Below are 22872 nucleotides of genomic sequence, written 5' to 3' on the forward strand. Positions count from 1 at the left end.
CTACAACAACACACTCCTCTCTGCCCAGCGGAACCCGAACTTCGAACGGTGGTTTGATTGTGCTCTACATGTTCCGTTTTCGGTTGCGCCATTTTCGTTCAACCGGGCGTATTTGGTTTGTTGCTATCAAATATTTACTCTCTCCTGCCGCTAACAGACGCATGCGGTGAGGATACCCTGGTGCCGTCGTCTTCCTTGCCACCTTCGAGTTGGGCCATCCGTCGGTCTGAACACATCGGCAAAGGAAGGACGGATGGGAAATCATTAAGAACGATTCGTACGGCAGGGTGCACATTCAGGAAAGGTCTATACATATCGGGACTTCGCCCCTTCGCCTCTGATGTCCTGGGTTCTTCCCGGTAATGATACACCACATTCTGTGAAGCCTCGTAAACAGAACGATGCCACCGACTTTTATTAATATTCATGTCGGCCCTCGCTTTGAGGTACCACTCGATTCTGCCGGTAGCAAATCACTTCCCCGCACCGGCTCTTTGAAGGATCGATTTGAAGTGTGTACATGTTTAGAGGTATGTTTTTATTCACTATCATCACACGGCAAATGGTTACAACTGTGCAAACGCTCGGTGGCGTATGGTGTTGAAATTGTTTTTTTCATAATTTATGAGCCGATGGAAAACGAGAAATAAAACCCGTACCCTTAGCAATTCCAGTCCGATGAAGCGGTTAACGCACTTAAACATAAACGGTTAAATAATGCACCGGTAGCCGTTTAAGATGGGACGTGTCTGCGTCGAATGGTTTGCGATCGCATTGAAATAATGACCCAACCATGCGGATACATTTCTCTCTTCCTCGGAGGACCTTCGAACAGGTCCTTGAACGTGGAGTGTGGTTTACAAATATCGACACATCGGCTGTGTGTCATTGCGCAGAAGAGAAGTCAAGCGAAACGGAACGTTTCGCATAATTACATCTCACAGATATTTGCAATAAAGAATAAACAGGATGTTATAACCGTTATGTTCGGATGTTGGCTATCGGAGTGTAACAATTTGATTTTAAATAATTAACACATTCGTTTTACAATTCATCTTCGATTTTATTGTTTTTCCTTGGGGTTAAAGTGTTACCACGACATGAGAAACTGTTCATCGGTACAAACGTTATCAGTTTACATATAAACGCAATGGATTTCGAGGCAATTGGCGATCGCAATATCGCTTACCAAAGGATGCATTCCTGATCCTGATGATCGTAACGTCAGTCGTAATGTAATGTGCATTAGAGGCAGCATCGCAAAGAGGTAATAATATAATCTGTGCAGGCACACGACGTGGTGCATTCGACAAAAAAAAAACGAAACCATAAGAAAAACAAAAGGAAACCTTGCTTTACGCACATCGATCCACGGGGAAAGTGGAGAGGGATAGAAAGAAAAGCGCATGGTCGTACGGATGCCCGATCGCGAGGCAGGCAGACACCGATGGTAATATAGGAAATAGCTTACAAGCTTACGAATGTAATATTATGTTTATCGTTAGGAGCACAGACGTATATTTTGCCTGAACACAGTTCACAAACTCGAGGCTCGAGTAACATCTAACAATCAGAATGAATGCTCGTAGGCACGGATTCCCCTAGGGACCGCCCGCTACGGGAACGAACGAATGTACATCTAGAACTTAGACCCTACGCTAACTAACGATTAAACTTTGACGTGCACGTGAGTCAGGCTCTCAGCCGAGACTGTTCGATGTTCGATGAGGAAGGAGAAAAAGGAAACGTTTAAAAATAAACACCGTTACATACCCTAAACATACAACACCGAGAATGTCTCACTCTTCGTTCGGTTCGGACAACACTACTCTATCCCTTAGTGCCCTAGCGTACGCTTTGTTTCGTTTCCGTTCGGATTGGCTTTGATTTGATGGTTTTACTTTATGTTTCCCTTTGCTTGACTCATCCCATGTTTTCCTATTTGTTTTACATCTTGTTTATATTTTCGTTTTTTTTGGTTCTGGATTGCATCAGTGGTACTGCATTTTGCATTTTGTTAAAACATACCCTACACTAGCTTTCCTTCACTCTTTTTCCTTCATTTTCATCACCGCATTCCTTCGGTGTCAATAATTATCATTATAATAATATTAATACATTTATGTAGCAATACATTGATTAAAAAAGACTATTTCCTGCTGCATGTGCAACTGCACCTACCCTTCCTGGTTGCACCTGGTTATGTTTTCTTGCTGCCTTGTGATTTCCCACCCCGCCCCTGGGTCCAGTTGGAACTCCAAAACCGGAGTTGTGGAAAAACCACTCACTAATCAGTCCACTTCAGAGCGCAGAGGGAACTCGGCCCCGCCATTTTGTGCCACTTTTGGCTCCAAAACCTAACTTCGTGGCACTTACCGCCGCGTGGGGTGCTTAGAACCGAGGACCTTCCTTCGAGGCAACATTTATTTTACGTTCCCATTCGAATAAACGTCCCGAGGGCCGTGTTGTTGTCTAACTTTTATGTTGACTTTGGATGGGGAACGCTCGATACGGCTCCTTACAGCTCGGTGCTCATCTCACCCATGATTACTGGGCCCTGCAATAAAGACGGGAAAGGACACATGAATTGCTTCGCAGTCGAAAATTGATGATTTGTGGTTTTATTGTGTATGTGTGTATTTTTGTGTTTGCTTAAGGGTGAAAATGGGGCCACATTCAGCATAAAGTTTTCCTCCAACGTCTGCTGTGGTGTATAGGGCTGCAGAGATGCAACACATCTCGCTTACAATGTTGAGCAATCGAAGGGTAATGTAAACCTTTGGCAATTTGTCTGTACAGTATCTACAAATTTACCTGCCACCATTATTTGTAATGTAAAGAGAATGTATCGAACTGCATACGGCTACTCTGAAATTAAAATACCCTCAAAGTAAAGTCATATAAAAATATAAAACAAACTACTATGCTACAGAATACAGGTATAGAAAAAAAACCAGTGATGAAACTGACAAGGAAATGCTTAGTAAGGCAATGTGAGGCAAAATGCCTCCTTTGAGCGGAACACATTGATCTCTCGCAGACCGTTCACGGAAAACGCCCCTCATTTTCATAGACCGATTATCTAGTCTCTCTTCTAATGCGAAAAAAAGAAGACGACATCAAATCTTTTGAATTGTTGTCAAAATGAAGATTTTTGAGGGGACTCTTTTTCACACGACATTTGACATGTACAATTGGGAGGCGTAATGGCACCTATACTGTAGTACGTTTGTTAAAAATTATTCAACAAGATCTATACTTATTCAATTAATGTATCTGAAATTCCACTATAAAAAAAATATGTCAAGAAATTTAATAACATGTACTTTCAACTTTGATGAGGATGTTTTTAATATTGTCTCCTCGACCAGAATGCAAGAGTTATGCATCTAATTCGGTTCATCATTCTTTAAGTACCATTTTAAGGTACTTGATGAATAGTTTTTTTATTGAAATATGTGTTTACAACACTTGTTGTAGCTTAAACTATTGTAGGGAAATCTTACATGATTTCAGGCATAGTTAGTTTTACCTTTTTGCTCTGTTAAATCTTATTCTAGAGCCGGAAAGTTCACATATGATATATTAGACGAGCTAAAGAACATATTCTATTACTTTATTTGTTTTAAACGATTTAATTCAGCTTAAAAAGTTCCGGTGCATTTTACCCCACCCAGGCATCTTGCCACACATTCCCCTACATCGTTGCGAAATGCGGCCTTGTTGCGCTGCTCGGTATTATTTATTCATGTTGAACTGAACGAAGCAATAAAAGTAGATTCCTTTCACGTGGTCGGACACACGATACACGTTACAACAAGTTGTTTGTACATCCTGGCTGTGACACCCTCCGACCGAAGCGGCTCCTAGCACACTTCCGGGCATTGGCCGGGTGGAAGCACCCGAGCCGGCACCGGGTATGCAAATAGGGCATGGATTAAATTAAATTTGTTCAACTAATTTGGAACTAAATTTGCGCTTCATAGCCGGCAGTGGGGTGTGAATACTAAGTGAATAATGATCCACTATCGAGCGCGCCCAGTTCCGACATTTTCGGCAGTTGTGGAGTTAAGAGAATCCCCTTGTGTCACTCATTCCATGGAAACATGCATCGATTGAAGCCTGCTGACACGATGGCGTTGCAACGGTAGAATGGAAAAAAGGACGATCAGAACGGTGGGAAGCCCAAACCCCAACCCGAACACCTACTGGTGGCGTCGACCGTCCCCCCCTTTCTGGCTGGCTGGTGCATAATTAATCATAGTTTTAACAGCAAATAGATTGCTCTATTAGTCGACCGTCGGTGTTGGTTGTCGGCGAATTGATTTCAGAAATAATTGTTTATGTCGGTACCATTTTCCATTTTCCTGCCGGGCGTCGAAGTGGGGTTGATGGGTTCTTTATTGCGAGATAAACCATCGTCAGGATATTGGCCTGTCTGCATGGGCATGTGTGTTTGTGTGTGTATGTGTGAATTTTGAACGTGGCCTATAGAGCGGGTATTGAAAATTGGACACCCTGCGGGAAAAGGGCTTTATACCATATAATAGGCCTACCTCGAATGAGGTGCTAGAGTGCTTGATAGATTGTAACATCCCAGCGTTTCGATGATGAGAAATTGTTTGCTATTGTGTTACAAAGCTATGCTTGCTTTCCCAACGGATGAACAATTCTCATCCGTTCGAAATATCACCATTTGTGGGTGGTTTATTTGTTCCGGATCAGAATGCCATTCTATCGCATGTGATTAGTGCCGGTCGATGGGATGGAACCTTTTGGCGGCTTGGAAAATGTATGATACAACGTACGCTTTCTTTGAAGTTGGTTGGATATTGAATGATACATTCCTACCTGATTGGTAGAGGGTAGGAAAGTGGAAGGTAATACAGATCGGGCTGTTGTATTTTACATTCGATCACGAAGCAATTATTCTGAAAATCGTTGGTATTTTTGAGCTAGAGGGGATAATTTTTTACTGCTGCCGAATCAATGAATGAGGGTGAGCTAAAGATTTAAATATTTAATACAAATATAAATGAACATTAACAGTGACTCTTTCACAGCTCTGAACAATTGTCAAAAATTTGAAAAAAAAAAAATGATGTCCTAAACAATAAACTACAGTAAAATAACACTAAAACCTGTAAATGGGTTAAGTTTGGTTATTTATCGATTTGATACTACATTGAAATTCATACATATACATATGTTTTTGAGTTTAATGATCATTAATTTCCTTATCCAGGATGTTTTTACGTAGTTTTATGTATTTTGAAACTACATTTTTTAACCATCAAAACTCTAAAAGGGGATAAGGTGCCACTTCAATAAAAAATTGCGCCGACAATGATGCTACTACTTTTATTTTCAATGCAAATGCAGACTTGAAAAGCAAACATACTCTCGAGCGTCATTGCTTTTGCCACTCCACCTTGCCTCCAATTTTAATTTCAGGGATCTCAAATTTTTAATTTCACATTTCTGTTTCCTTGGTCGAATCGGAACTGCAGGAAGAGTTAATTAGCACGGCCGAGCTTAGTTTTACCAATAAGTACCATTTATAGTTGGTTGGCAGCCAATCGGTTGAGTGATGTGGCGATTCCCAGCACACATATGCCGCTGTTGTATTCATCTTGCGTTGGTGAACTGTTCTATTATTTGAACGACCACGTTTGGCTCCAAAGCAGTTGTTGAAACTGGTGAGCATTGCAAAGTAAAGCACGAAATCATCTGAATCATATATTATGTTCATCTTTTCTACTAATTGGGATCATCATTACTCGTGTGAGCACGTACTTGATAGGGCGGAAGTGGTTGAGTTGGTGTTTTTGAATTTGGAAAAAAATCAAACAAGTGCCGGGTGGGAAAACATGGGTTTGAACGATACAAGAGACTCGTCCATAAAACCCCGTTCTTACTTTGAATTGGATCGGATGCGGTTAAGTGGAAAAGTGTTGCCATATCCGTTATGAATATCATCCTTTTGGCAGCTTTTCAGTTCAATGCTAATTGATGGGTTTTCCCGGTTTGTTTAAGCTCGAAACCTAATGAGATGTAATTTCAATGAACCGGGCCACGGACTGTCCGGCAACAGTGGTATTTGACTGTGGAATGTTTTGACCAGCAATGCATCCCGTGAGATTTTCCTCGGAAAAACGTCTCGGCAAGCGGCAGACGAACGTGTTTCACTCGGCAAACTAAGATTCCGTAACGATGTCGTAAACCTGTCGGTATGTCCCGAGTATAAGGTTGTGTTTGACTGGCAGTGTCACACGTGCCGAACACTAGCAAACCGTAAGGATGGGTTTTGAAATTTTCAATCTCCCTCGGCAGAACGGTTCCCTGGATCGGTAAAGGCGTCCATCTTCCGACGTTACCACGACAATCTTCAGCACAGCTTTGCTGAAACCGGCATTACTTTGCTGCTTGTTCATCAAAAGCACCCCGAAGCACACATGCTCCCGAGCGGAGTTCCTGGGGAGGTGGTGGTATCGTGCCTCCATTGGCAGGAAGAATGTTGGTTGTCATCATAACCGGGCTCCGGTTTGGAGCGAAGATAATCAACACTCGATCTCGTACCGAGTTCAAAGGGTTTCCTCCCCGTGGTTGGGGGTTTTCCTTTCCATTCCGAATGCCGACAACGGCGTGGTTGTTGGCAGGAGGAGCTGTGGAACTTGCGCGTGGTCGTATGCACAGAAGTGCGGTTACCAAGGGAACTGTTATAAAAGGCCTCCGAGACCCGGTGCAAACCCCGAAAAGCTTCCGGCCGTTGCGATAACAGTCAAAAAACGGTCCGCGCCACAACAACATAACGCGCGGGGACGGGGCGATTCGGGCGAGATTTGTGAAAAGGGCCACGGGGAGGGGAGTTACAAAAGAGACATCTTCATCTGCCTGTAGCCGATCGTTCCACCGAACGGGTTTAATTAGGAGCGTTTAAGGATACCAAGGCACCTTTAATGATGTGCTTTTTGACGCAACGACGATACACAACAGTTTAAGGATAATGTGTGCGCTCGGCGTGAACATGTTCCCGTCGGGAAGTGAACACACGTTTCCCAGGGGGGCTCTTTTTTGGATCGTTGACAGCCAGTGGAAACTCACGGTTTGTTGAGTGAGTGAAGTGAAGCATGGGGCAATTTAATAAACAGACGAAACGGTGACCTAAAAGCAGAGTAAGACGAGTGGAGGGTAAAGTTTTGGCCATAGAAAAATACATCCCACTGCGCCCAAGGGATAAATCGACCCGAGGGACGAAGATCATCCACACGTCTTACTTTACATAAAGGAAACGAACGAAGTTATATCAATTGGCGAGGGAAGGATAAGAGATGTGATGAGCCCAATGCGGACATATTGTAGTTTTTTTTCTTTTTAAAGTAATGTATGAGTCAGTCATCGGGTTCCATGCCTTAGCAATTGACGCTTTTAGGGATCCAACAATGGGGTTAGAACGTTCACAGGACTTCACCTGAACGTATGCCCATATAAAGTTATCCAAAGAATTGAAGTCCGGGGTGTTTGGGAGGGCCAACTTCAAAGTTGGCTTTCGTTCATGGTAGAACGCTGTCCTTCAAAATGTTTATATAAATCTTGGTATGACATTTTAATTAGACGCGAATTGCCTAAACTTCATCACTCCGGTCGGATCTTTGGTTGTAAACTTGGTTTTCACGTTCTCTGGAACATCCTCCATCTTTTTCGACAAAATAAACTTGTCTGTACGTGTATTAGACACGGTATCGATGGTGAACATCTTCACATCAGAGAATACTATGATAATATTTTTCTATTTTAATGTTGATAGCTCCAGCCGTAGTTGTTCGATTCGGTTTGTTACAAGGTGACTTTGGAGGAACAGTTCAGGTCATATTTGACCAACCTCAGCCAATTTCCAGATAGATCTGATAGGAGTAATAAGAATATCGATGTGCGATGGGATGGATCGTAAAAGCATGTCTTATTTAGTCCCCCAAAGTTTTAGGCTCTCTACTGGGTAACAGTCTTCAGAGAGGGCTATATTCGAAACGAGTTTTCCTATGGGAAGGGTTTATTTGGGGGATTGGGTAAATGGGAATCATAATGATGGTAATAAAAGCAACCGCGAATAGATACGCTACATAAATATTGTCTGCAGAAGCATCGACATTATCCGGATGGGGGAATTGAACTTGGGAGCCCCAACACCGCGTACTACTACTTACCGTCGGCTCTGTATGATAGGTGTTAGTATCAGTTCTAAGCTGGACGAGCGATGGTTGCTGTGCTTACCGGCGCCACCACCGAACCGGGCCGGGCTGGACCCGGCCAGCGGGGGTCGCTTGCCCAGCTCGGTGCCCTTTGCCGGGCTTTCCCGCGAACTCTGGCCGCTCGGGCGGCGTTCGGTGGGCGACGCCACCACGGTGCCCCCGCTGCTGCCGTTCCCATTGTCGCCGGATCGTGCGTTCTAGATGGGTGCGTTCATTTTTTTTTCGATATTCGGAACAAAGTTCGGGAATAGAGAAAGAGGGAGAGAGAGAGAAAAGCAGACGGCGCAGACGCTTCATTAGAACCGGGCGAACGGCAAAACAACCGGGAAGAGGGTGGTGCTTTTGGTGTTTCTTCTAGGTTTTCCACCGAACCCGAACTCGCTGTCCCGAACGGGTTGGGGGTTTTTATCCCCCGTATGACCCGTGTGACAGAACAATACACATGCAATGTTAGGGACATTGTGCAGCGCGGGAAAAATGATTAAAAAACAAACACATACATAAAGATTTTATGCAACGGAACGGGACAGGTGACAACACGAAATAAGGAAGCGCAACAAATAAACACATGCAACATAGATATGGGAAGGACATGCAGCACTGATCAAACCGTGGGAGTCGTTGAAAACTCATTTGGGGCTTTTTTTTGTGCACGACGGAAAATCCTACGTTCTCTCAAACATTTGCCCTCCCGAAACTGCAAAGACGGAGAATTTACACATACGTAAATTCAAACTCCTTTTATTTGATTGAGCTACGTCGTACAACTCCCGACAGCTAGCAGTTTTTCTCTCTACAGGAATCCCGGGAAAAAAGGGATGGAAAATTCTTTCCCCACCTCATCCACCGGCAAGGTTAAGCACGAGAACGGAATCGGGAACAGCTACGCCAAACTAAAAACTAAAACCAATGTAATGAAAATAAAAATAAACTTTCCTAACTTTCCCCCGAACCCTGGAAGTTGGAATCAGTTTGAAACTCTTCCTTCCTTGGAAAAAAAAAACCGGCGAACGAACCCAAGAAAGTCGAAAAGCTTCTCCCGATTGCAATGTTAAGCGGACGAGGACGTTAGAAATAGGGGCTTTTGTAAGGAAACTTTTTACAACGTTTACCTTTGCCAAAAACCGAACGAAACGAACCGTGCGCGGCGAACGGGGACACTGTCACTGTCGGCGGCGGCGGGAAAACCCGGGCGTAATAATGGCTTGGGAAAAGAAAAATAAAGCTCGCCGCTGAAAACACCACAACACCTACGCGGCCCGCGAACCGTGGCGCTAATGTTTCCCCCTTTGGTGGGGAAAGTAGAAGAAGTTTGCTGTTCATCGGAGGAAAATCCCTTCCCGTGTACTGGTTTGGGTGTTCCACTTTTTTGTTGTTGTTGTTGTGCCAAAGTAAACCAACGCACCCTACAATGTGCATGGAGCGCGCGAAAGGAAAATAGGAAATGGGCGCCCTTTGTTCGTTCGCAAGCATGCAACGCGGTTGCATCAAAACGCTTGATGGGAGCGCCGGGTTGGACGAGGGGCGGGCCGGAAAGTAGGTTGGCATGCCATGCGCAGCCCAATAATGAGTGCCAACGGACAAACTCCCCCGGGGCCGGTGATGGAGTCGAAGGGAGTCGAGTGAGTGGGGTTTTTTCTTGCTTTGGTCCCGGATGGGTGGGAAAAGCGTACTTTTCCGGTACACCTGTATTCGCGAAATGGAACTTTCGTACTGGTATATACTCCATCCCATGTTGAACCCACCACGCAGCACACGCTTACGCGGGAGCACAATAGAACAATGGTGGGGGAGGAAGTGGGTCGGAAAAACTTTTCATTCATCCTTCCATCCATCGCACCGTACCATTCTGGGCATTTCCGAGGTACGCGAAAAGCTGGACCGGGTCCTAGTTTTCGGTCGGATCTCTGCTGTAAAAAAAAGTGGACCTGTCTTAGTGTAGAGGGATTGGGCTCATGCAAAGAAAACAAAAATATCCTTCTGGTTATCCATGCAAAACAGGGAAAGCAATCACACTAAAGGTAAGAGAGCACAAGGGAGAACGTAAGGCACAGGCGGTATGTAGCTATAACAGATGGCGTGTGTGACATACACTGTCTCTGGTCTAAGTAACGCCTAGGGAAGACATAAAATGGCTACCAGGGAATGCGTGCAGGAGTTGGAACATGCAGTTTCGCCCTCCGGTGGAGGGTGGCTTGAATCGCGACATGCAAGTAGCACACGGGGGGATCGAAGCGACAACATAGATCGAAAAACAACGCTCTGCTACTTACGTTGGCCGCGCTTCCCTGGCCACCGTCGCGAGTCGGAGTGCCGACCACCGTCGTCGACTCATCGCGATTTCGATTGGAATCGAAGCAAATCAGAGGCCCGACGACATCGCCCGCGCCCACACCCCCGCCTTCGCCCTGTCCCTTGGCCTGTGGGTGACTGTCGTCTTCGTTGTTGTTGTTATTGAGTACGTTCTGGTTGCCGGAGCTCGAGCGTCCGAGCAGGCCGGCGAACGTTTCCGGACTATTATTGTTCAGTCCGTTGCCCTGGTTCAGCCGCTCGACGCCGGTCTTGTAGTTTTCCAGGTAGTCGATCGACTTGGCCGACGACGGCGACGGTTGCCTCCGGTCGGCCGTCGGCTGACGCTTGAAGCTGTGCACACTGGAAAGGTGCTGGCCAGCCGCTTGTTGCTGCTGCTGCTGCTGATGCTGTTGGAAGTGGTGCCGCTTCGGGCGTATCGGTACACCGATGTCCGACTTGGTACCGCGAACGCCGGTACCCATCGTCGAGCTGATCGGATGGTGGAGACCGACGTTCGTGCGGAAGCCGGTTCCGTCGTAGAAGTAGTGATACGGTGTCGCCGATGACGACAGCGTGGCAACCGTGTCCAGATAGGTGCTAGTGCTTAACCCACTACCAATGCTACCACTACCTGGATGGTGCGGGCGGCCACCGGACTGCAGCTGCTGCTGGTGCTGGTGGTGATGCCGGTTGCCGCCCGGGTTGTTAGTCGAATGGTGGCGCAGCTGTTGCTGATGAGGCAGTGGCGCATGATGGGACTGATGGGTGTTTCGGGTTAGGCTAAAGGTGTAGTGATTGTTTTGGTAGTGCGTGTTACTGGTGTTAATCAAGCGACTGTTACTGCCGTTGGCACTATGTACACCGGGCACCGGGGAAAATGGTTGTGGCAGCTGTGGATGTGTTTGCTGCTGCTGCTGCGGCTGCTGTTGATGCTGTTGTAGCTGTGGTTGCTGTGTGATTGGTAGCTGCGACCCGGAACGACCCGGGCAGAGCGGTGGTTTCCTGTTACTCACTGTGTGATGGTGCGACTTCATGTTGTTCGACGAGGACGACTTCGTGTGGCCTGACGTTACCGACGCGCCGGAAGATTTGTTCGTACCATACTTTGCGCTATCGCTGGACCTGGTGGAAAGTATCGAAGTAGGCATGATTAGTGAGCGTTGCGAGGGGTTGCTAGGATGCGTAGCGTACCTCTCCGATGAATATGCATAGTCCTGATCGGCTCCAAGGCCGGAGTCCGTGTGTTCGTGGGAAACGCGCAGGCCGGAACTGTCCAATGGGCTTAGGCTCGATCCGGTTGGTGAGATAAAGTCTCCCATGCTCATGCTGGACATCATCCTATATGCGGAAGGAAACAATCAGCAAAGGTTAGTAGACTATTTTTAACATCAGGTGATACCAGGGCTACCTACCTGATGAGTCCCGAACTTCGATCGTAGTCCCTCGACGAGCTGATCGTGCTGGCTGACCTTATCGAACCACCGTTGACGCCGTTCTCCCCCAGGCTACCATCACCCTTCGGGTACTCCCTTATCCTGTCGATGCGGTTGTTGTTCACCGTCTGGTGGAGATGCAGCTGACTCGGATGTTGCTGCAGCTGCTGCTGATGGTGCTGACTCTGGTGCATTGGTTGGTGCTGATTGTGGTGGTGGGGCTGCTGCTGGTGCTGCTGGTGCTGCTGTAGCTGGTGATGCGAATGGTGATGGGAGGAGGACAGGGACGTCGTCGAATGGTGACTGGTCTTGTGTACCTTCAGCGTGTTCGGTTTTTTGGCGGCGTGGTTCGTCTCGACGACCGTGTACGGGATCTCGCGCAGCTGATCCTCGGTCATGCCGGTCGTGTCGACCAGATCGAACTGCAGGTGCTTGGTGAGCTCGCTCGACCAGATCTTCTCCGAGGGCGAACGGTGCTTCCGGTGACGCCGGCTACGGTGCTGGTGGTGCTGCACAATGCCCGAATCCGGATGGGCGCCCTTCATCACCTGGCTGCTCTTGATGACAGCCGCCTTCGGTACGGCGTCCGAGTGCTGCTTCCGCTGCACCTCCAGCCACTGCTCGCCCGAGTCGACCAGCTCGATCGAGTCCGTCGATCGCCGGTGTCCCGAGTAGCTTCGATCGCGGCTCTCCGTATCCGACCGGTTGCGACGGTTCTTGGAGCGATGCCGACGGTGCTTCCGATGCGAGTTGTGCGATCGCCCCGACCGGCCCGAACCGCGGCTCATCTCGCTCTCGTTGTCCGACACCCGGCGGCTGCGGTGCCGACGGCGACGCCCGGACCGTGACTCGTTCGACGAGTGGCTTTCGACCGAGCTCGACCGCATCCGGGTGTTGTTGGCCGGCGCACTCATACGTGTCGATGCCGACCGGACCGACTTGGGACTGGAGTTGATACCGAACAGGCCGCGCTGTTGCGAGCGCATCCAGGGGGCACTGCGGGTACTGCGCGGGGAGTCCGGTGGCATCGGACCGGCCGATTTAACGGCGCCATTGGCGCTCCCGTTCAATGCAGCCGGTATACTGCAAGTAGAACGGTAAGGGCTCTCAAATCTAACGGCAAACGGTGTCCCCGACAACGAGCGACACATCAAGCATCCGGAATGAACATCAAACGGTGGAAATTTGTGCAAAACAATTGAAAGGAAATGGTGAAAAAATATCAGAGAAAGAGAGAAAGATAAAGAGAAAGAAGGAGATAGAAATCGTGAGATGTAACATAAAACAAATAAAACTTTAAAGCTGTCAGAAGAATTTAAATCTTAGTTATAGATGATTGGTCAAGTAGCTTTGGATACGAAGAATTAACGATTTGTCAGTGGTATTACGTTGCTCGTAGATAATTTACAGTTCGTCAAATTCTAATAGGATCGTCAAACTCTAGTTGACCGAAGGTGTACAAATTGTTAATATTTAAAGTACTAAAAGCCGAGTGCCAATGACAACGTTCGATCAACATTTTCTTACCAAGAATGAAATAACGATTATCTGATCAGAAGAAAGCAAATTGATTCTGCAATAAACAGTTTACTTCTCATAGGAGCCATATTTTTCCAGAACTGGCAAAAACCTGTCAGTGTCACTTACGATTGAGCCGGTTGAGGTATGGAAACGGATTTGATTTCCTGCTGGATGTACTTTGGTGCATCGAACAGCTTTTCCGCCTCTTGCTGTGGGTCGTGCAGCACGCGGCGCGGTTGCCGACGGGACGGTGTCCTGGTGAAGGTCGGTTGGATCCGTTGCTGGGTCGCGCCATCCTTCATCGGTTGCCGATCGGATCGACCACTGTCAAGCGGAGGGAGTACGTTGAGAAGTTAGTTGTCAAATGGTGGTCGTTTTGTTACTGTCATGTTCATACCTATACTTGCTACCGAGCGTCCCGGTGGTGGCCTGCATCGGCGCTACCCGGACCAGGCGGAAGAACGAATGGTGTTCCACACAGCACTTCCACAGGTGCTTGCAGGCGCTCTTTTTTGGTGTCTCGAAACCGTACGTACTAACTTCATTCTACAAAAATAAAGAAAAAATAATCATTTAGAAGATACCTCAGCCAACGACGTCAAAGTTGTACGTCATTACTTACATTTTTATCACAGACACGAAGCATAAAATATCGACCCTTGTAGTAGACCTTCGCTATCCGGGGCCAGTAGTAGTGGGCAACGGTGGTTTTGTTCCGCAGCACCACAATGCCGCCCGGCGTTAGCCCCAGGAAGTACTCCACGCTGTCCTCGCCCTGTACACGGAATGACATATAAATTAACAAGGGCACGTCCGGTACCCGCATTTTCCGTACGCAACCTACCAGCACCGGATGCAGGTCCACCCCGTACATATCGTGCCACTTGACCTTGTCCAGATAGTTGAACTCGGCCTGCGACGGTGACATTCCCTCGAGTTGGATGTGCAGCTCGTGGATGCGGCTCTCGATCTCCTTCGTCTGGTTGTTGAGCAGCCGAAACTCGGACACGTAACCCGGCGGATGCTTTCGGGGATCATAGTTGCCCAGCTCGGCTACGATGGGAGAATCCGGGGGAAAGAGTTATGGCGTGTGTGTTGCCGCGTGGCTGTGTGTTCGAAAGGTCGATAGTTTACTTACCCTGCACCACGTACGCTCCCAGCTCTGCGGCCAGCTCGAACGATACCGGCAAGCGGCCTTGAAGTATGTCCTGCTTGACTTGCAAGTACAGCTGATATCTGCGGAACGGGCGAAGTGGAAGCGGAGGAAAATGTATTCTCTCATTTAGTATATCTTTACAAACACGAGCACCAAAGGCCAATGTATTTACCTGGTAATTTCTTCCACCAACTTGCACGGATCGCACGCGTAGAACTTGACGCCGAAGTAGAGATCGTACGCCACCTTGCCCGCCTTCAGCTGGCGGGAAAGTCGGGCCGCCGGGTCCAACCAGTGCTGGAGTTGCAAAAAAAAAACAACAGGAAGCGTTTATACCGGATACAAAATACTTGGAAGTCCGGACGCTCGTTGAAGCGCTGGATGGATGGATACTTACCGTCTGGTTGTCCTGATCTATGTAACGGATACCGAAGTAGGCCGTCTCTATGAGGTTGAGCCGGGCGAACACCACGTCCAGCAGCGCTTGGCCGGGTAAATCATCCTGTGCGGAAATGGAAAAAAAGGTGAGGGGAAAGGAAAAATGAAAAATAAATATTTGACAATAAAAGGTCCCGTCGAGTTTTCCTAACCGACGGGATTCGTCCGGAAACTCGCACCCCGGATAGACCCCAACCAAACACCGGCTTTTGCGAAAGTCAGAAATTAATGATTTGTTGGCGAATGTTGTGGTTACAAGGAGGGCATGGTGGTGGTGGTGGCAGTGTCCTAACAACAATTCCCGCTAGGTGCCTGATCAGCTACGCACGGATGCGTGCCTTGGGTGGGTGAAGTACAAACGCCTCGGTAGAACATTCCAGCCGGGACCAACCGTTAGCTGACGGAGCTTATTTGCGTATCATCATCTCTGCCGGAAGGGGTGCGGCGCTGCGGGGAACCAGCTCAGCTAGGATTGTTGTTTGCCGGGCAAACGGAACCGCCCGATGGGTTTCGGGTGAGGATGATAAATTCCGCACAAAATTGAAGCGCGCTAGCCGTAAACCACCGGGAGCGGGCTTTGGCAACAATGGCGTAGGCAGCAAAATATTTGCTAGCTTAATCAAAACCCAATTCGCCATCCGAGGGACGATGTCCCCCGTGCAGTGTGACTTGTCACGACCGTCAATGGTAGGTTGTCGAAACAATGCGGAGGATATATTAAATGTAGGCAATTATTTGACGAAATGAACCGTGCGGGTTATTATGGCGTGTGCCGGTTCAGTGGTTTATGGTTGCCGCTTTCGATGTCCGATTTCCGATGTCCGGCTGCGATTGCTATTCCACCGCGAATGTATACCAGCGTTGCTCTGTGTGTGTGTGTGTCATTGTGCATTGGATAGAATAATTCAATTTCAGGCCACCACACGAGGAGGCCACAATTCGATGCGAAATTGCATCACTAGAAATGCAGGTCAAATAGCAGTGGGGAAGCCCACCGACACCACCCCTCGCCGGGGCCGATGATGGACAGTACGACGCTTGCCAGTTGTTGCATGGACCTGAATAAAGCAAACCTGGCCGCAACTCCTGCACACCCACGTCAACTCGCGACCGTGGACTTCCTGATCGATCGATTCGCGGAGCTGCATGAGGCGGTCTCTATGGTTCCCGTACACGGGTCGGGAAAATCCAGTCCCATGCTGCGTTTGCCACGGGTGTTGTCCATCCCGTGCTAGCTCGATCCTTTTGTGCCGCGTCACTGGCTATTGATGTGGGGGCCACTGGCGACTTAAGACTTCGTAGCCCTTCAAACCCACCGGTACGCGTCGTAGATCATCTCCCGCCGCGTAGTTGGCCTTATAGCGAACCGTGGACCGAGACCCGCACCCTTTGACCGATTTGTAACTCTTGCTGCCAATTCGCACGTATACGTGTGTGTTTTTGTTTGTTGACAGCGCTAAGAAGGTACTCGATCCGCTGACCAAGAACATGGCGTGCGGAAGCCTGAAGATCTATTCATGTTGAGAACCGCGCGGGTACAGAGGAGGATAAATTTGTACTACCTCGAACACCCTCCAGGCTCAATAATCACATTCTGACATCGTTTGTATGCCAAAGCTTTGGAAAAGGGGCAAGAGCTAGAAGGCTGGACGGTGAGAACCAGGACTTCCCGCTGTGGCTCGTTGAAGCTCGCTGGCACTGGGTGCGATGTTTCGTGTCCCGCCTTAAATCACCACCGTCGGAGCCGATGAGTCAGCAGAGCACTCTGGCTGCATGTCTTGAAATTCTGCAGCGAAGACGATCGACCCGCGGGTTTGTGGGAAATGATAAATTGTTTGCCTAAGCACGTTGGGCGTTGCTTGGCGGTGGAAATTTGCATAAATGAAAGCGACGCGCCGGGAAGCAAGCTGAGGGGATCGAAGTCTTGTTGTCATGTTAGGCTATATTGGCTAGTACCTTCGGGAAAAACGGTATCTTCGGTGGAAGTTCAATGGATTTTTCCAACGTCAACCGGAGCGAGAAGTGTTCTATCCTTTGCGAGCTTTGTCGCGAGCGAGTCACAAACAAATGGTTAAATATGTGGTACGACGATTGCCCCCGGACAAACCCACCGGTGCCTCCTAATTAGCCAGAAATTGTGGGTGACAACCCCCGCTTCCCTGCATAAACACTTAATTAATGTAATCTCCGGTGAAATCAATTAGGAGGTAGTTTTTGCACCCGCAGGCAAACTTTCGAATAAAAGGCACAAGAAAGGTAGCACACCCAACTCCTAGGGATCCGGGAAGCTACTGTCGACTCCAGCTCGTGCCCGTCCGACCTCAGCCATCCGAAGCACAAACTTTTCCGTTATCAGAACAAATTAACTTTGCTCGCAGTAGCGAGCGTTCCACTGCACTCCGTTTTTCCTGATGCCTTCGGGAGGGTTTTGTAGATGAAATTTGAAATTTCGACCAAGCTTGTTCCTCCACCCCTCCGTCACGTACATCCTGCAGCAGTAAGCACTTGGGGAGGGAATCTATCGTATGCAGAGTGGTGATTCGCTGAGTTGGCATCATCGCACTCTCGTTCCTTCTCTGGTTTCGCATTGGGATGCGCTGTGTTCGTTAATCTTATTTCCCCAAAATTTATGGTACGCATATTTTTCCACTAGCGAAGTCTAGTTTTAAACCACGCCCCCGCAGGATGGGATGGGTGTGCGTTCGTGTACTGCATGTTACCGGAAAACATGCTGCATTTTCCATGCCCGGAGATGCTTCACGTTCAGTAGCAGGGAACAACCCATCATGAACGTTTTACCGGTGAAGATTTGAACAGTGAAAGGAATTTATCTTTTATGCTCATCGTACATCACTTCGATGGGTTTGCAAAGTTCCGTTTAGTCTCTGGTGGGGAACTTCCCTTTTGTTGAGGTAAGTTCTGCTACAGTTCCCGCTACCATGGGTTTTCATTAATCATCAAAAGGCATATTAATTTGTAGTTTGTCGACGTGGTGATCACATTCAGATGTGAGAAAACCAATTCGCCAACGAAAAGTACGATACCCGGGGAATGATTGTCGCTTTAAATTTACAGTAGCATTACCATCCATAAGCCTGTAGAACGTCGTTTCGAGAATGCAGCACAAATATGCTTATCACTGAATGAAATGCCTCAGGCTAGCATGCCTTCACCCTGATTGTTCTCCGCAAAACCGGGCAAATTGTAAGACACCGAAAAGCCTCCCCGTCGGTCACAGTGCTTCAAGCTGCCGGAGCGAGTGCATTTTGCGAGTGGATCATTAATAAGTCTCATGCTTTGCGTTGATAAGCACCCGTTGTTCCTGGGAATGTTTGCGTGCGATTCCGGGCTGGGTGGTGCACCGCGGTCAATGCGGCACCAGAGGGAACAACATGCGACTGTGGACGGCCCCGAGCTCGCTGGTGCATTAATATTGATGGGATTTAAATTACTCGTCGGAAACGGACCGCACGGTGGTGGGTCTACGGTGGCAAGGCCTACGGGGTTCGTTGGCCGGGGGCTGGACAACTGGAGAGGCGGTTACAAAAAAGAGCCTTCCGATTGGGGCGAGATGGAACGTATCATCGATCATACGAGCATGCCGGAAGCGGGGTCTGTAATCGATTTGCCAGCGCACGGAACTAATCGACGGCAATCGTCGTCTAGCCGTCGGGGTGACCATTGGCCTTATTGGTTTGTGCAAAGAAATACGACTGTGCAAGCCGTTCTTTAGAACTTTGATTACATCGCGCTAAAAGAGCGTTCTACTTTTTGTAGAATGATTGATTTAAAATTAAATTAAGAAAACTTTCATAAAGCTCAGAGAAAAGAAATATCTTGATATAGAACTTTTTATATATTAATACCAAAAGAATGCGGCATAAGAATGTAAAAGAGAAAAAAAAACTAAATCACAATCTACTTGTATTAAAAAAGGGCAAAAGATTCTTGTTTCAGAATCGATCAAACTACTTCAACATTTTCCGACGAACCTTCGTTTGCCCTTTGATGTGTCATTTAATCATCTTAGCAAGCGCAAAGATAATTGAAAATGGGAAGCAGTTTTCTTTCGGTGGTAGTTGTCACGTTTCATTCCCTTCCCTTAACCCCGCTCCCGAACCGTGGCTCAACTTTCTTTTCACAACTCTTAACGTTGCGAGTTTCCACTCGAGTGCCGATCCTTGATGCCCGTAAGGCATCGTCAGGAAACCGGTAGAATGGAAATGAAAGATGAATCCTTGCTCGAAAGCTGCCAGCTGAGGCATCGGTATTTATCTTCATTTTTTTGGGTCTTTCATACCCCATGAAAGCTCACCCACTAACAGGTGGTCGACGATTTGTGACTTTGTGTGACGGGGTTCAACTTTTCCCTGTTCTTCCCGGCGACCCCGGGATTGCTCCGCTGTGAGTCAACCTTCGTCATTCGGCTGTCATCATCTATTTAAGTGAACTTTTGTGCTCCATTTGCTGGCGGGGATTTTTGTGCTTAGAGGCTCAGGGAGGGAGATTGAACCAGAAGCTTCCCAATGCAGCCGGAAGCGGTCCGATTCGGTGGATGGGGAAGTAATCAGTGTGGGGGTGTCCCGGAAAAGCGTCCAACCGTTCGCCTGTCAAAAGACTCGCACACAGACACACATTGAAGTGCCGGTTGGTTTTGCAACAACGAGAAACGATTTGCAGCGAGATTATTTACTATATAAAACTCGTTCTTTTCGTTCTCTTTCTCGCGTTTGTTCTGAAGGAATTGTTTCAACGGGGTTTCGGCCCGTTTTGGACATTGTGCGCGTGTTTAATGAGCCCTGATATAATTAATTATTTATGAAGGTACCAGCTTAACGATCAAGCACGGCACGGTAAGAAGCAATGAGCAGCTAGAACCAGACTTCATATTTTATTCAACGTCATAATCATTCCTTCCGCCAGTTTCGGTTGACGGTGGCAGTTTGTTTCATTTTGTGCCGTTGTGCCGGAGATGGGTTCCCGCGATTTCCCAGCGCTTTCGGGGGGAAAACCAGCGGAACGCAGCTCCCAAAAAGCAAACATATCACTTAATTGCTGCTTGGGCCACTTTGCATTGAATAGGTCCCCGACGTAGGAGTGAGTTTGCGAAGTGGCATTTATTAGCAGCGAAGCCTCATCCACAATGCGCCACCGGAAGGAGGGAATCTCGGTTCCGGCCAACCTTTGGCCCATGCCAGCACAGGGGAACGATGATGGCGTCGTTCGTGCATTCGCTCATTCACCGGCCAATAATGAAGCGTCGTGGCGAATGAATCACTTTTCCCGCTCCGGCAGGAAGCGTCGTGCCAGGTAGTGGTACATCCAGTAGATTCACACCGTATCCGGTACTAGGCCATCGAGTAGTCATCAAGCACGTGCCGCGACGAAACACTACGCTAAATGCCCTCGTGATCTCTCGCGTACGATTCGTCCGTGCACCACCGGTTGCATACTTTTCGGCGTTCGGACGCCGCTTGCACGAAACGGTCCACTTGCAGCATCCATCCATCCATCAGCTTCCTGCAGTGGGAGCTCAATGCTCATTACCATCAACATAATCGGTCGGCGAACCCCGGCCGGCGGGTCGCGGGTGATGATGAGTGCATCGTCCCCTTTTGCCGTGCAGCGAAAGCGAAGCATAATTTGTTTAAACGCATCCATCACGCAAATCATCGCAAACCGGCGCGCGGACCCGAACCCGGACACCGCGGCGGCTCGCTGTTTCCTGGGCCGTTCATTAATGAGGTAGGCCATTTGCAAAATCATTGCTCACGACCTACGACCCCGCGCGCTGTCCACCGCCCATTGGTAAGATTGCGCACCGTTGTTAAGAGGCATTGCTTCTTGGTTTCGGAACAAAAAAACAACAACAAAAAAAAAAACCAGAAACGAAGGAAAACTTGAAAAAGAATTATGGCAACGGCTTTGCACTTGAAAGACCTTTTTTGTGCGATTCATTAGCGTGCGCAAGGGTCCAGGGTTGCGGCAAAACCATCAATTGTCCAACCACCGATCGAGGAGGCGGGTGTCCGGTGTCCTTGGCCCGCCGGTGGCCTTGAGGTGGCCCATTTCCCAGGGTGGCTCTTGGCTCGCGCAGCACAATTTGCTTACAGTCGATCAATCGCGTAAGACTTAATTGCGCGTCACGTCCAATTCAGTCGCAACGTCAAGTCAATAATATAATAACCTCTCGATTCGAATCGGCTGTGAGGTAGGAGGGAGGGAGGGAGGGGGCAATTGATGGCACAGGAATGCTGTGAGTGAGTCGGATATTGGTTTCCTTTTTTTCCACTTTTCAAATCTTTTCTGTGCCTTGCCGTGGCATTGCGACGCCCTGCTTCTTGCGGAGTGGTGTCATTAATCAAGTGCGCGGACGTGCGTGCGAACCGAGCAGTTCGGCTCGGTTTGGTGGAAAATTCTACCCAACACCGTTGGTGAAAACCCCCCCTGGACGCGTCCTCACGTGCAATAATGCCGGTGTTCGCGAGTGACACCGGCCACTTTCCGCCCGACACCTGAGCCTGGCCCCCATAACGTACGCGTAATGATTCCTAATTCAATTTCGAAAAAGCTCATTAAAAGCACACCACCACTCCCCGCTCGCATGGTTGGCCCCGAAAAAGGGGGGGAGGGTAGAACGGAGGCGCCCCACCACAAATGGCGCAAAGCCTCCCTGGAAACAGCATCGGTTAAGAAAAATTGAAGTATTAATCACAACAGCGGCCCGTGGAAGGGGGTTGGGTGGAGGGCAAACGGGTGTCGGAACGCCTCCGACTCGAGCGGCGGCTCACCGTAACCGATGCCAATCAAGCGCGATCGCTTTTGCGGCTTTCTTGTTTTTGTGCCATCGCTGGCGACGTGTCGCTGATTTTACCCTTTCATCGACACTAATTGATCGCTTCGGCTAAACACCTGAGCGAGCTGTCAGCCGCCCGAAAGGTGGACACGGGAAGGAGGAGGGCCGCAATGGCGCGCGCTTGCATTTGCGGCTGCATCCAGTCGACCCGGGCATGGAGCTTTCGGTTTCGGTTTCACGTTCTCCCCCGGTTTTTGCCGACCTTCTTGCATTTCAACGCTGAATGGGAATGCAGTTTCGCGTGATGGGTGGGAACCTTTTTTTTCGTTCAGCACTTCACCACTTTCCTTGAATGTCACAAAGATGCTGGATTAAAGGATGGTAAAAAAACATCCACCATCCGTGGTGTCGACTTTTATTGCTCCAGAATTTAATCCCTTCCGTGTTCCGTGTTCTATTATTGCCGATCGGTGCTAGCTGTTGCGCCGGATGCAAATCGATGCGCACGATTGGATAAATGATAATGCAATGAAAACTAATTGCACAGTAATCGATTGGGGCTGACCGAAATTTTATCCAGCATGTGAATTGAAACGTGAAAATTATCACCACTTATTTCGCTCATCACGGTTTCCTGTCACGTTCGTATTGGAAATGACCTATTTAATTTTTTTTGGCTTTTTCCCCATTTCCTGGGTGGTGCTTTCATTTTGTTTCGTTTAAATTGCAAATAATCAATTCAATTATCACGAAAGTGGATGTGACAAAATGGCGGGGAAAAAATGAATTGTACTTAACCACCCAATGCTTTAAGATGCTTTTTCAACAAACACGAGATTCAGTTTGAGATCTGTTTTTTACATTTAGATTTTCAATAGTTTGATATAGTTTTAAGCGATTACATAGCTTTTCAATAGTTCAACGTTTATGTTTTTATAAATTTTAATACAATCATTATTTTGACATTGTCAAAGTTGCTCATTATGG

The 22872-nt window shown here is 48.1% G+C and overlaps 1 protein-coding gene across 1 annotated transcript in view; it reads right to left on the bottom strand.

Moving 5' to 3' along the window:
* Positions 1–8200: 8200 nt before the first annotated feature.
* The window catches only part of LOC131284332 (transcription initiation factor TFIID subunit 1), a 61311-nt gene continuing 46639 nt past the window's right edge, over positions 8201–22872 (bottom strand). Inside the window, exons 2-13 of the mRNA XM_058313188.1 lie at positions 15049–15153; positions 14824–14948; positions 14634–14731; positions 14340–14548; positions 14118–14270; positions 13893–14041; positions 13622–13819; positions 12230–13087; positions 11954–12100; positions 11733–11879; positions 10523–11663; positions 8201–8446 (exon numbers count right to left, since the gene is read on the bottom strand). Of these exons, the coding sequence (XP_058169171.1) occupies positions 8201–8446; positions 10523–11663; positions 11733–11879; positions 11954–12100; positions 12230–13087; positions 13622–13819; positions 13893–14041; positions 14118–14270; positions 14340–14548; positions 14634–14731; positions 14824–14948; positions 15049–15153 (3576 nt within the window). The remainder of the gene's footprint in view (positions 8447–10522; positions 11664–11732; positions 11880–11953; positions 12101–12229; positions 13088–13621; positions 13820–13892; positions 14042–14117; positions 14271–14339; positions 14549–14633; positions 14732–14823; positions 14949–15048; positions 15154–22872) is intronic.

The sequence above is a fragment of the Anopheles ziemanni genome, chromosome 3 (genome assembly GCF_943734765.1).
Source record: "Anopheles ziemanni chromosome 3, idAnoZiCoDA_A2_x.2, whole genome shotgun sequence".
Lineage (NCBI taxonomy): Eukaryota > Metazoa > Arthropoda > Insecta > Diptera > Culicidae > Anopheles > Anopheles ziemanni.